Below are 15,164 nucleotides of genomic sequence, written 5' to 3'. Positions count from 1 at the left end.
ATAGATAAAAATTGCTCCATGGATTAGAAAGTGATAATTCTTGTAGATCTGCTATTTTTGAAAAATCTTGAAAATCTTTTAAAAAAAAACATTTTCAAGAATCGCCTCAGGTCTTAATGGGTTAAACATTGGCATTACTTAAAGGACAACTTTGTTTTTTTACTACCAAGGTTTATATTTTAGCTTGTAATTAAAGTAAATAAAAGATGAGTGTTATTTTCTTTTCATTTACTGCTTTCTATAGGTTTTAGCAATTTTCATGATATCTTTTACAGTGGGCGGGGGCATTCTGTCCGGTGGCTAAATATGCCTTTTTTACACAATAAAAAAGGTCCTGTGGTCTTTGATGGCCAGATGTGAGTTATTGGAGGCTAGAAGAGCTACTGTAAATAATAATAAAGAAAACACCGGGTTATTGTGTAAAAAAAAAGACATATTTAGCCACTGGACAGAATGCCCCCGCCCACTGTAAAAAATATCGCGAAAATTGCTAAAACTATAGAAAGCAGTAAATTGAAAAAAGTTAACACTCATCTTTTATTTACTTTAATTACAATCTAAAACATAAACCGTGGTTGTAAAAAAAACAAAGTTGTCCTTTAATTTACAAGAAGTAACACAGTTAGAGAATGTAGAAGAATTGTTATTTGACTGAGTTTTGGGTCTGAGAGGCTAAATCTCAATCTCTAAATCTATCAAACGGTGGTTCCGTGGCTCAAACGTCCAATAAATAATGGACCTTGATATGAAAAAGGTTGAAAACCACTGTCAACCATTGACAGCCCATCCTCTCTCTCTCTCTCTCCCTGCAGGGACGTGTCTGGGCCGCTCATGGGGGGCACCGCCCGCTCCTCAGCCCCCTCCTCCTCTTCACCCCGAGCCGGGCACCACGGAGCTGACGGTGCTGAGCAGCCTGTTGCTGCGGGACCGCCGCGACAGCAGCGGCAGCAACGCCAGCTCCGCCTACCTGAGCGGCAGCCGCCGCTCGTCCGGCATCTCGCCGTGCTTCTCCAGCCGGCGCTCCAGCCAGGCCTCCCTGCAGGGGGGCGTCGGCGGCGAGGGGGGAGGGGGGGGAGGAGGAGGAGGAGGAGGCCACGCCCACCACCAACACCACCGCCGCCTCCACAACCTCAGCTCCGCCGACTCCTACGACCCCATCTCCACCGACGCCTCCCGCCGCTCCAGCGAGGCCAGCCAGTGTGGCGGGGGGGGCGGCGGCGTGGGAGGAGTCATGGCGGGCGTGGGAGGGGGGCTGACGGGCGGAGGCTGGGGCGGCGGAGTGGTGGGAGGAGGGTGCGGGGCGTTCGGCTCGCGGGGGATGCTCAACCTCACGCCGGCCCAGCACTACCACCTGAAGGCCCGCTACGCGGCGGCCACGGGCGGCCCCCCGCCCACCCCGCTGCCCAACATGGTGGCCCATCCCCTGAAGACCCGCATGGCCCTGATGGACGAGGAGGAGGGACCGGACGGCAGCAGCCTCTCCCTGCTGCCCCCGCTGGTCAGGCCGCGCCGCTGCAGCGACGGCACCACCACCACCGCCAACGGCGGGTGGTACGCGGGGGGCCACGCCCACGCGGCGGGGTACAGGAGGAGGGTCTTCTACCCCGGAGAGGGTCCGGGGGGCGACCGGAGGGCCAGCGACCCGGTGCGGACGACGCACGCCCCCGGCGGAGGCTTGGGCTTCGTGCCCCAGGTGCAGAGGTTCAACAGCCTGAACAACCTCCACCCTCTGCTGCCCCCTCTGGCAGGGAGTCAGCACCGTCAGCACCCGGCCTTCAGCCTGCAGAACTACACCCGCTCAGAGGGGAACCTGCAGAGGGGGGGCCTGGGGCCCTCGCCCTGCCCCCCCAGCATCATGGAGCACTCGGCCCTCGAGGCCCTGGCCCTCATGGGGGACGAGGACATGCTGCCCGACGACCTGATCCAGTACCTCCGCTCTCAGGACCAGGACCAGGACCAGGGAGGCTTCTACAGCCAGGGTGAGGAGATGGCACAGGACGCACCGTTCCCCGCCGGGGGGCCTCTCCAGCAGCGGAGGAGGGAGAGCCCCAGCAAGCTGCCCGTCCAGTGGAACGAGGTCAGCTCCGGGAGCGCCGAGCGCTCCCCTCCTCAGAGGGAGCAGCAGCCCCTCCTCCCCCCGCAGAGGCAGTGCGGAGGAGGACGGTGGCAGGGGGGGGGGTCCACCACGGACCCCCTCCACGGCGGAGGGCCCCCCCACGCCGCTCCCACGGTGCCCTTCGGCAAGTTCGGGAACATGGTGGTGCAGCAGCAGGCGCCGTTCCCCCGGGAGTTCCCGAACAGCTGCGCCCAAGCCGCCGCCGCCGTGTGCCACGTCAACCCGGGCGGCGTGAAGCTAGAGGACTCTGCTGCTGACGCCTGCATGGAGATGAGAGGGAGCGGTCCCAGCGGTCCCAGCGGTCCCAGCGGTCCCAGCGGTCCCAGCGGTCCCAGCGGTCCCGCACACAGCTTCGGCAGGCCGGACTTCTCCCAGATCAGCGTCGGGCCCCTCCCTCAGGGCTACGGCCAACAGCAGGTCTCTAACCACGGAGCTCAGAGTCAGGCCCACTTCCAGCAGAATCACAACCTGCTCCTCAGCAGGGCCTCCATGGCCGGCCTCCCCCCCGGCCTCTCCCAGGGTCCCGTGGGGGCTCGTCACGGCGCCCAGGTCCTCCTCCACGCCCCTTGTCCCCCGGCGGCCGGTGGCCCCTACAGGACCCTGGCGGCTAACAGAAGCCAGCATTACCTCAGTCAGGAGAGAAGAAGCAGCGGTGACACCACGGAGGCCATGAGCCTCAGTCAGAGGATGGGGGTCCACTGCTCCCTGGGGGTCCACCACCACCACCAGGTGACCGGTCTGAAGCTGGAGGCCTCGGACCGCGGCTACCCGGAGCAGCAGCAGCAGCAGCAGCAGGGCTTCGGCGGCTTCGGCGAGCCGCCGGGAGCGAACGCCGCAAACGCCGTCAAGACCACCACCTCCTCCTCCTCCTCCTCCTCCTCCTCCTCCTCCTCCTCCTCCTCCTCCTCCTTCTCCAGCCTGGAGGACCAGTGCTTCGGTGCCGGCGGGGTCTCCTCCGGCGTCCTGCTCTCCCCCGGCACAGACCAGGTGAGCAGCACGGTGGGCGTTCTGGACGAGGTGGTGAGCCTGGACTTCGGGGCCATGCTGGTGGAGGACGGCTACGACCAGGGCAGCCTGGTGTCGGGGGTGTTCAGCCCCTCCATCTTCCAGGGTCTGTCCAGGACCTCGTCCAGGCTGACCACGCCCCGCGGGGGAGGCTCCGCCTCCTTCCACAGCGGCGGCGTTCTCCCGCCGGGACACAACAACATGGCCATCGGAGACATGAGCTCCCTGCTCACCACGCTGGCTGAGGAGAGCAAGTTCCTGGCCATCATGCAGTAGCTTCTCTGTGTCTCTCTCTCTCTCTCTCTCTCTCTCTCTCTCTCTCTCTCTCTCTCTCTCTCTCTCTCTCTCTCTCCCTGTCTCTCTCTCTCTCTCTCTCTCTCTCTCTCTCTCTCTCTGTCTCTCTCTCTCTCGCTCTCTCTCTCTCTCTCTCTCTCACTCTCTCTCTCTCTCTCTCTCTCTTGCTCTCTCTCTCTCTCTCTGTGTCTCTCTCTCTCGCTCTCGCTCTCTGTCTCTCTCTCTCTCTGTCTCTCTCTCTCTCTCTCTCTCGTTCTCGCTCTCTGTCTCTCTCTCTCTTTCTCTCTCTCTCTCTGTCTCTCTGTCTCTCTCTTTCCCTTTCCCAAAAGCTCATAGAGCGGCACTCAGTGCGCTATGACCTTATATATCTGCTATGATTTTTATTTTTTTTTACATTTGGGCAAATCTTTAGTTTGAATATATATATTTGAGTTACAAATATTCGCTTTAGAAAAATATATATATTCAAAGATTTGCAAACATTTTCACGATTTCTCAATAATAGCAGATCTACAAGCTCGTAGCGCTCTCTCTCTCTCTCTCTCTCTCTCTCTCTCTCTCTCTCTGCTTTCTCCTCCCACGGAAAAGGTTTTTAAAGGAAGAGTAAAAACTCTGGTGTATGTGAAGAAAAGAAAAGGAAAGAGAAAAGAGAGGACCCAAAATGGTAACACTTACAAAAACAAAAGTGGCAATTATGTGAAGTGTATTATGTGCTTAAAAATGTTCAAGGTCAATTGCCAAACAGATTTATTTTGTAAAATGTGTCATCCTTGTTCAGATCAAAAAAAGAAAAAGAGAAAAGGGATGTCTAAAATATGTATAAATAAATAGTTATATTCCCTTTTGGGAATGAAGGCTATTTTTGGAAGCCCTTCTTTTTGTATTACTATGTGATGGTGAGAAAAAAGCTCACTGCTTTGAGACAGTATTCTGTGTATGTGTCATTGTTTTATGTTTTGTTTTGTTTGTGTTATTTTTGCTGTACACACTGTTGGTATAAATGCATGTATTTGAGGTTCAACATAAACACTGTCTTTATAAATACATATTTAGACAAGACCATTTGCCCGGTATCTTAATCGCCGAACCCTCGCTACGGTACCAAGCGCCTCTGATTTGCATTCTCATTCCAGCTGGTGAGAAAATGGGTCGTTTAGCAGCTCAAGAGGCTCACATATCTTATCATATCATAGTTCTTGTTTTGTTTTTTATGAGCGATATATTTTACATTTATTGTCCTTTTTTTGTATTTTTTTTTTACTATAAATCTTAATGTCTCAGTGCTTCTATCAAAAGTCTTACCAAGTAGTGTGTTTGTTAAGAGTATCCAGTATGGTATTGTCCTCCGTAAAATGAAATATAAATTAAAAAAAATAAAAAAAGGACCACACTTCAAAGTCTTAGAATTCACCATAAGCACCGACACGTAGTGTTCTAGTCGATATCTAAATGGCTTGATTTAGTTAGTGTGGTAAGGTACTCGCAGGTGTATATAACAATGTGTTTTTTTATATTCTGTGTAAAAAAAATAATCTGATTTTTTTTTTATATCGGATTGCACGGCCGTTTGGAGGTGATGTGAAATGGACATTTTTCTGCATTGATGAAAAGGATAAAGGGTCCCATTTGGTGCTTTATGTAACGCATCTACAATAGATATTCCAATGGTTCATGCGCTTTTTTTTATTATCTGTTACTGGCCATGAATTTCCCTCTCACGATGATGGTATGAAATGCTATTTGTTTTTTGTTTGTTAGGAAATGTGTTTAATTTCCTCCAAAGCTCTATCAGAATGTGTAAACTGCCACAAAGTATTGCAGTGACTTTGTCAACAGTGTTAGCATTGCCTTGTGGTCCTGCGTGACTGCGCACAGAATCATTTTGAATAGTTTACCTATAATAGTCTTCACACGTCGAAGCTAATGAGGTACAAATTATTGTATTGTTCTTTTTTTTTTGTACCTTTTTGTCATTTTTGGTAGCTGTGCTTCAAAAGGTTTTTTGTTTTGTTTTGAACAAAGTAGAAACCATTTCCTTTTGAAAGGGAGGGGAATTAAACGTTGAGGTATGTGCCTTATATCTGCCTGTCGGAGAAAAAAAAGAAGAAGAGAAAGATCACTGCCAATCTTCCATTGTTAATTGTAAAAGAAATATATAATAATAAAACAAAAAAAATAAACATGTTAAGTGTCTTGTGAAGCCTGAAAAGGGGGTGGGGGGTGGGGGTAATCACAGAACATTTATAGAAGCAATGAATGAAAACAAGACAGGATCGGCAAAAAGCATCCTATGTTTCTTCAGCTGTTTTTTTTTTTTTTTTTTTTTTTTCATGTTATATTGCCCTCTTATATAAATATAATTCTATGTGTAAATACTTTACTCTTTCTGTAGATTTTAGCAGAGATGAGAGGAGGATCCTGGGGCCAATAAAGCAGGGATTCCACAGGGCCCTGGTCGAGACCAGGCTGAACTGTAGTGTCCAGCACTATGGGGCCACACTTTGCTCTTTTATAACTGACTACAAAATGTTTGTATGGTTTTAATAAAAAAAAATAAGAAGAAAAAAAGGATGGAAATTATAACGTCTGCTCTCTTTGCTCGTTGTGTGATTCATTTGATCAAACGTTGGAGCATCGAGGTTCAAATTAAATGATTGTTCTATGGATTAAACTGAGCCGAGGACAGACGGTGAAGATACTGCGTTGATGCAAAAAACATCTGGTTTTGAGTCCATTTCTATAAAATGGGATTCATTACCTTAAAGTTTACATTACCCAACAAACAGGCCTGTCACAATTATTGCATACTCGTCTAATCGTAATTATTTGAGATAATCACAGTTATTTTTGCATAATCGTCATTTAATCGTTTCCATTTCGATTTTTTTTCTCCACACATTTTCAAAAAAAAAAAAGGCAGAAACAGCAGATCTACAAGCTAACAACGCGTCACTTTGTGACGTGTTGTTAGCTTGTAGATCTGCTGTTTCTGCTTTTTTTGTACATAGAATTATGTTTCTTTGTATATTTCAGTTATTTGTCATATCTGCCCTGTGCAATTTTTGATTACGAAGCCTTAAAAAGCTTCATAATGTTCCAATGTTCAAAGGCCAAACACACAATTAAATCATTAATTGCAAGAGTGACAATTAATCGTCAACTTAAATGTGTAATTGTGACAGTCCTACCAACACAATCTAAAATATATTGGAACCAGGTCTTATTATACTTTAAAATTCTCAATGCTAGTAAATCACTGGGTCGTGCTCTATGTTAATAATAATAATAATAATAATAATAATAATAATAATAATAATAATAATAATAATAATAATTCCTCTCATCAAAAATGGAAATAGTTTAAACAGGCAAGTTCTTGAATTCCGAGTACCTGTCCCTCAACTCTGGTGCGGGGGACTCATGGAGCATAGATGGGCTTTGGCTGCCCTCTGCTGGTTATTGTGAGAAATGCACAACGATGCTGAAATACATGATGGATTAAAAAAAATAGACCTGTATATCCACACTCTTGACCAGTTGTGTAAAGTAACTAAGTACATTTACTCAAGTGCTGTACTTAAGTACAATTTTGAGGTACTTTTACTTTACTGGAGTATTTCCAATTTTCAGTGCTTTTACTTCTACTCCACTACATCTCAAGAGGCAAATATTGTACTTTTACTCCACTACAGTTATTTGGAAACTTTAAGTTACTAGATACTTTGCAGATATACATTAATATTATAAAACATGCATTCACCACTTTAGCCCTGTTTTATAAATAGGCTATTTGAAAATAGCCAATCTACAAGCTCACAACGCGTCGCGATTGTGAGCTTGTAGATCTGCTATTTTCAAACATCTTAGTACTTTTGGTACTTTAAGTACATTTTGATACCAATACTTTTGTACTTTTACTCATTCAACATTTTGAATTCCGGCACTTTTACTTGTAACAGAGTACTTCTACATTGCGGTATTGATACTTTTACTTAAGTAAAACGTTTGAGTACTTTTTTTTCACCACTGAAATAGACCTATAGCCACACTTGACATTGAGACCAGACATGGGCCTGATGAGATCCCTCAGAATTTCAGAATTTGAGCTCTGTCAGCTTTGAATCCATGTACCCAGCCATCCTTTGGTAGTGTGTGGCCACTTCTTCTTCTTCTGGGTTGTCTCTAAACAGAAGAGAAAAGGAGATCATGAGAAAACAGTGGACCAAAGTCTACTACAGTAGAAGTACAGACTCTAAGCATTCCACTCCATGACACACATTTGCTACACAGCCTGTTTTAGTGTACAGGAGCTTCCCTGTGAGTGTATTGCTAATAATGCCCTTTATTCAAACAGAATAACTATTTTAGTAGTGATTTTAGTCATGATTCTTTTCATAATTGTTGTTACAATTATTTAGAACTCTATGAAAAGTCAGTGCATTTATTGAGTCTGTCCGCAAGAACCTGCCAAGTTTACAATTATTATTGGTTACAATTATTACGGTAGGGTTAGTTCTAGGCTTTTCCAAATGGCCTGATTTGATAATAGATGTTTGACATCACATGAACTCCACTTTACTTGTTATGGGAAATTGTACAACGACAGCGCTAATCTGCACAGGTTTTACCCAATATAGGCCTCCGTCGGTCAGGGTTGACCATGGTTGTAAAGCGGTTAGGTGGTGCACGCACAGCCAAGAATTGCAACGGGTGCTGGATCCAACTGAATAAACATGAACAAAAGAAAAGAGTCCGCACACCGTCTTAATGCTCCCGGCAATTTTATGAATAGAGCGGTCAATATAACAACGTTTCGGCCGGTGTGGCCTTCGTCAGGTATCACCAATTACTCACCAATTGTGTCCATCTTTTTGACTGGATCAAGGGCCTCCAGCTGCTCCCCATCGCCACACTTTGGCTTGTGACCTAAAGTAATATTATGTCATTATTAATTTGCAAAAGAAAGGTACGCGGTTTCACAGACAACATCTCAGATCTAGCTTATTTGGATACAGAGTGAACACAAAAAGTGGTGCAAAGCTGAGCCAGCATTTTAGAAGGCTTGAGTGTAAAAAATATATATATATAAAAATTGCATTTCCTGCCAGAATTATTTCAGATTTTTAGCTGTAGACTGCCAGAGATTTTTCATTGAAATTTTTTTTTTTTAAGTTTTAAGTTAACAATGAAGTGGATAGGAGTTTAAATCTTTGATATATCATATCTCCTTGGTCTTTGGGTCTAAAAATAAGAAAAAAACGCAGATCTGCGTCTTTGGCAGCCAGGCGAGAAATTAAATAGAACGCAGATATGCGTCTTTGGCAGCCAATGTGTTAACCAATAACATGTAACAAGCTGACATTTATACAGACAAGAAAGTCAAACATGGCATCAGTTGGTACCTGATCATGACCTATGCCCAGAACAAAAACATGTCAACTGTTTTCTTACCTTGTCAGTAGGTTGAGTAGTGCCATGGAAATGCTGATTTGCAGCAGCTAATGTTCACTGTTCACATAGTAATGGTCCCACACTTTAAACTCTAGAGCGTGGAACAAATATTGATCAATATTAGCCACAACAAAGCATCAGAAAACACAAGCCCCTAAAAAACATATAGTGTAAAAACACTTGTCAAATCTTTTTTGGTGAACATACCATATAATGTGTTAACACATGTGTTGATGACGTGATTGAGGGGGGAGTTGTGTCGGGTTATGTTGACCAATACCATACTCTACAGAGAAGAGAAAAGGAGATAATTAGAAAACAGTGGACCAAAGTCTACTACAGTAGTACAGACTCTAAGCCAGTGGTGAAAGTGGTCAAGATTTGTGTTTAAAAATGTAATACTTTCAAGATGTTTTAAAATCTTGAAAGTATCACGAAGGATTACGACCCCTAAGGACCACTGGGGGTCCCCACATTACTGCTATGACGACCTCACAAGATCAGCTAAACTCTATCAGCTCTAATCTAAAGAAGCCTAATTGTGAAGCAGTAGACAGTCATTTGTTAACCGGTGGGGACCTCTGCTGGTCACTTTACACAACAATGCTTAATATTATATTAATGAGTAGGCCTACTTTCTACTTTTGGTACTTTAAGTACATTTTGTACTTTTACCAATTTTGAATTCCGGACTTTTACTTGTAACAGAGTGCATTGCAGTATTGACACTTTTAGAAAGTAGATTTGTGCCTTTTCTGCTTTGTGATCCTCTTGGATCTTTTATACTTTATCTTTATCTTTTTTACTGTGCATACAGTATCTGACTAAATAAAGATAATTGCTCCAATTTGGTCAATTTGAAGTGCTTACAGTACTTGATGTAGTCCTGTATGAACTCACTATAGGTCGAAGTATGATAAAAACACATTTGTTTAAGTATAGTGTATTTTATCGTTTTTTTGTAGATGTTTGTCTGTTTTTTTTTTCATTTATAGAAGTAGGTATTAAGCCAAAACATTAAGGAATTACACTTTGAATTGTGGGTAGTGTAGTTTGTTGGGAACCTTCCCTACAGATAGGAAAGCCCTCCAGCACATCATTACAGACCGGCTGGTGCATGTTTTATTATGAGTTTAATTGATTGTTTTATTTCACTTTGTTTACAGTTGTTGACACCATGACACCAACACCACCACCAAAAAAAAACTACGTTATAGGAGAAGAAGAAAAGAAAGAAAACAGAGTAAGTGGAAAGAACTCCTTACTAGTCTGAATTTCTTCCAAAAGACAGGTGAGCAGTGAGTGAACAACACACACCACTAAAGCCAGATTTATACGTCGTCGCATGACGGCGGTGCACACTGAAAATAGACGATCTACAAGCTCACAACATGTGGTGCATCATGATGTGATGCGTTGTGAGCTTGTAGATCTGCTACTTTTTGGCAGTGGTGGAAAGTAACTAATTTACTCAAGTACTGTACTTAAGTAAAATGTATTTCCAATTTTCAGTAGGCTACTATTGCTTCTACTCCACTACATTCTGCACAATGAGTACTTTTACTTTTGGTACTTTAGTATATTTTGATGCCAATACTTTTGTAAGAAGGCAGTCAAATTCATGCTCACCTTATTTGTCAAATTGTAACGCATGTTTGTTTACAGTTGTTAAAGAGTGGGTGAAACAATATTTGTATAATAATAATAGAGGGTAAAACAAACATTAAAACAGAACAGTATCAAATATGTCATATGTCATGTGACATTGCTATCAACATAAATACAAATAAAAAACAACAACCTAAGCATTATGAAACACATGGCCCTCCTCAGTTTCAGAAACAACCACAGGGAGTATTTTTGTACTCTTGTTTGAGCTTATAAAAAAAATGTCTCTTGAAGGCTTGTTCAGTTGTCCTTTATTATAAGATCTAAGCCCTTTGTCAATGTATGGTTTTCTTTTCTTATGCCCTGGGAATGATAAATACTTTATACATGATAAAAAGTATGGTACTCCAAACAAACCTCATTTAACCATAGTAAATAATGTAGGGTATTACAGTATGTTGAGAAAGGAGGAATGTGGTTACATGTGCACAATTTAGTTATTTGGAGAGAGGACACACTTGTGTGAGGACTGAAAAATAAAATAAATGTTAAAAAAAATATTTTTTGATAATAAATCAGTAAAATCTGGCAAAAATAGGAATTAAATAACATAACCCTAACCTAACCCTAAAACCGAAATAAAGTAACCAAAAAACGAAAATAAACTAACAAACTCCGCCAAAAAACGCAAACAAAATTCTGTCATTCATGTGTGGTGCCAGAGTACACGTTTCTCCTTCTCTGAGTCACTGGTTCTCAACCTGTGGGTCGGGGACCTGATAGTAAAGTGACAATTTAAGGACCTCTTTAAGACCTTTTTTAATACCTAAGAATGAAAGAAAAGAAAAAAGACAATTTCTGCATCAAAAGTAATCAACAAACTACACTATAAAAACTGGTCAATCTTTGGCCAAATTGTCAAATAATATAAGAAAAAATATTTTTTATAATAATATATTCAAATATTTTGAAAATAGTAGATCTACAAGCTGAGCTTGTAGATCTGCTATTTTAACTATTTATCTGTGGAACCCAGTCAAATATAACTAGTTTGGGGGGTCCCGGTTCAAATATAACTAGTTTGGGGTTCAAATATAACTAGTTTGGGGGGTCCCCACTCACCAGTTCAAATATGATTATTTTGGGGTGTCCCCAGTTCAAATATAACTAGTTTGGGGGGTCCCGGTTCAAATATAACTAGTTTGGGGGGTCCCCAGTTCAAATATAACTAGTTTGGGGTTCAAATATAACTAGTTTGGGGGGTCCCCACTCACCAGTTCAAATATGATTATTTTGGGGTGTCCCCAGTTCAAATATAACTAGTTTGGGGGGTCCCGGTTCAAATATAACTAGTTTGGGGGGTCCCCAGTTCAAATATAACTAGTTTGGGGTGTCCCCAGTTCAAATATAACTAGTTTGGGGGGTCCCGGTTCAAATATAACTAGTTTGGGGGGTCCCCAGTTCAAATATAACTAGTTTGGGGTGTCCCCAGTTCAAATATAACTAGTTTGGGGGGTCCCCAGTTCAAATATAACTAGTCGGGAGGTCCCGGTTCAAATATAACTAGTTTGGGGGGGTCCCCAGTTCAAATATAACTAGTTTGGGGGGTCACGTTCTGAAAAGGTTGAGAGCCACTGCTAAGCAGTGTGAAGGCCACGCATAGTGCTGCCATGCTGTGCAGAAGGTGTGTTTATTTTAAGATGTTTTTTTTGGGCAGTTTTTGAGTGTATAGATTGTGGAGTGACAGGAAGCTGAGGGTGTGGCAGCACAGCAGGTCACCGGCCAGAATCAAACTGGCTGCATTGCAAATTACAGTACATGTGTTCAACTCCATGCACTATCTGGTCGGTAACTGGAAGGCTCACCTCAAAACACGCTCGCCCCCATTTCTTTCCGCCGACCGCATGCTGGGGCGGTTCTTGTATTCTTGTATTTGTTTTACTGAGCATAAGGTTAGAAACAGATAAAGGTAGGGTAAGTGATATTTTTTGGTTAAAACAAAAAGTATTTTGTTTAAAGGTTAAAATACTATATTCTGATAGTAATCATTGCTATAGAGTGTTTCTTCAGTAAAAGATGTCTCCCTGTCTCGCCAGCTCTTTAATAAACAGAAAATACATGTTTCGGTAGGTGTCAAAATCTCAGCCAATCAGGAGAAAGTACCCATTTTAAGCTTAATTTGTATAGTGTTCCAGTTCCAATTTTGCTGCTCATTTCTTAGTGTCATCACTTCCAATTTCACTTGTTTAATCTGTATCCTGATGAGTTCTCTGTCCTGGTTGGATAAAATTGGAAATGAAACTGAAACGAAAATGCATTTTCTGTTTTATAAAGAGCTGGAGAGACAAGGAGACTCCTAATACTGAACAAACACTCTATAGCAATGAGTACTATCAGAATATAGAGCTATTTAACACTTATTTTAACCAAAGCAAATCACTTACCCTACCTTTAATTTTCTTTGAATTAGTCCTAACCAGAACATTTCTAGTGCACATACTGTATGGCAGTGGTTCTCAAACTTTTTCATGTCAAGGACCCCCAAATGGACACTTATTAGCCCGCGGACCCCCATTTGAAAAGCTATGCCAGGGACCCCCATAAGAGAAGATATTTACGGCTCTAGCTGTGATTCTAAACCATTTTAATGTCAAGGACCCCCAGTTTGACATGCATTAGGCTACGGACCCCCATTTAATGGCATTTCTATCTCTGGGACCCCAATTCATATTGTAAAATCAATGTTAACTTAACTCTTCGAGTGTACAAATGGACCCGTTGGTTTCATTTGTACACTCTCAGAGTTACAGACCCATAAGGGTCCATTTGGTTCCTATCCATCATTTAGCTGGGGACCCCCTGAAACCCCCTCAAGTACCCCTGAGGGTCCCCGGACCCCACTTTGAGAACCAATGCTGTATGGCACTAGCAGTACTTGTAATTAGTCTCTAACACTTTTACCTATGTGTAGCAGCAGAAGGAAACTTAAGGCCCTATAGTCCTTCCTTCCTCAGCGTTTCTCAGCAAGACATAATGGTGTGAAGTCTGGTTTTAACACGTGGCGAGCACGTCTACCTCACGCACGTCACGCTCAAAAACGACCGTGGGAAAGGTGAAGTGTGAACATTTGGAACCATGAGAATGTTTTTGTGTGAAACACCTACTACGACCCTAACAGTAATTATAAACTGTTATGGAACAGGTAAACTTTACACTACTAACGTATGAGATGTTAAAAGCTTAAAACTCTCTTCCTTTCTCTGCTCTGTCATGTGTCGACCCCCCAAACCTACCCTGTGTGTGTTTTTAAAGTGTTGGAGCAAGTGGCTGAGTTTGAGAAGACAGACTTTAAGTCAGCCAGTAAGGTACGTAACAGCTCACACCACGGCCTGTTTGAGCTCCATTGACCCATTAAGACCGGGAACGCATCTGTGTGTCATTTTTAGATTTCTTTGGCTATTCAAAAATAGCAGATCTACAAGTTCAAGTACAAATACATAATTTTGCCACGCTATGAGCTTGTAGATCTGCTATTTTAGAAAAATCGTGAACATTTGTGCAAATCTTTGAATATATATATATATATATTTAAAGGAAACATTTGTGTTACTCTACAACTTCTGGGGGTCCCTGGAACAAAATATTTTGAGACGGGGGTCCACGGCCAAATACATATAGTTTTTGAGAACCATTTATTATAGCAACATACGTTTTTGTTTAAAAAAAACTGAGCTTGTAGATCTGCTATTCTTGAATACCCCAAAGAAATCTAAAAATGACACACAGATGCGCTCCCGGTTTGAATGGGTGAAATGCAGCGCTGCACTTTGAACTTTATGTTCCCAGGTCAACCACTCCAGTAAACCTAAGTTGGCGCCCCTGAACGAAGGTGAAGGTGTGTCTGGAGATCAGTGTCAGGAGATCAGAAGATTAAATCAAGAAAATGATCAACTGAAATCCAGGCTCCGCACTTTGGAATCTGAGCTGAAGGTGAGAAACACATCTCTCTACATGTTATAGGTAGGCCTGTCATAACTACCGTAATTTTCGCACTATAAGCCGCACCTGAATATAAGCCGCAGCAGCTAAATTGAATGATTTGTACATATATAAGCCGCACTGGACTATAAGCCGCGGGTGTAAAATCCATAGATTTAGGAGGTCCCCTAGTGGCCGTTAGCTGTAAAAATCCATAGATAAGCCGCACCGTTATATAAGCCGCAGGGTCGAAAAATTGGGAAAAAGTCGCGGCTTATAGTCCGAAATTTACGGTATTACATAATCGCCATATCGCAATTATTTGAGATAACTGCAATTTCTTTGTGTCGCACAATGTTTTTGTGTTGAATTTTTTTTCTCCAGAAATAGTTGACAACTAGTTACAACGTGTCACTTTGTGACACGTTGTAAGCAGCTTGTAGATCAGCTATTTCCCACTATTTGTACAGTGTAAAATTATTAAATATGTAAGTAATTTATTTGTATATTTAAGTTATTTCTTCTGCCCTGTGCATATTTTTGATCACGAAGCCTGAAAGGCAAACAGAAATAACATTTTGATTCATATGTTCCAGTGTTCAATGCCTAAAAGCACAATTAAATCTTTAATCGCAATTATTTGTATGACAATTAATTAATTCTCAACTGTTTTTTTTTCTTCTCGTGACGTTGATGCATACTGTATCCTCAT

The 15,164-nt window shown here is 42.8% G+C and overlaps 1 protein-coding gene across 1 annotated transcript in view; it reads left to right on the top strand.

Annotated features, from left to right (window-relative positions):
• Window positions 1-5,959, top strand: part of gli3 (GLI family zinc finger 3) — a 49,757-nt gene extending 43,798 nt beyond the window's left edge. Inside the window, exon 9 of the mRNA XM_080417986.1 lies at window positions 813-5,959. Coding sequence (XP_080274112.1) covers window positions 813-3,397 — 2,585 coding nt within the window. The 3' untranslated portion in view covers window positions 3,398-5,959. The remainder of the gene's footprint in view (window positions 1-812) is intronic.
• Window positions 5,960-15,164: the final 9,205 nt, after the last annotated feature.

This window comes from Gymnoscopelus braueri (assembly GCF_963280865.1).
Source record: "Gymnoscopelus braueri genome assembly, chromosome: 21".
Lineage (NCBI taxonomy): Eukaryota > Metazoa > Chordata > Actinopteri > Myctophiformes > Myctophidae > Gymnoscopelus > Gymnoscopelus braueri.
The sequence above is the reverse complement of the archived record's forward strand: the minus strand, read 5'-3'. Positions and strand labels throughout refer to the sequence as shown.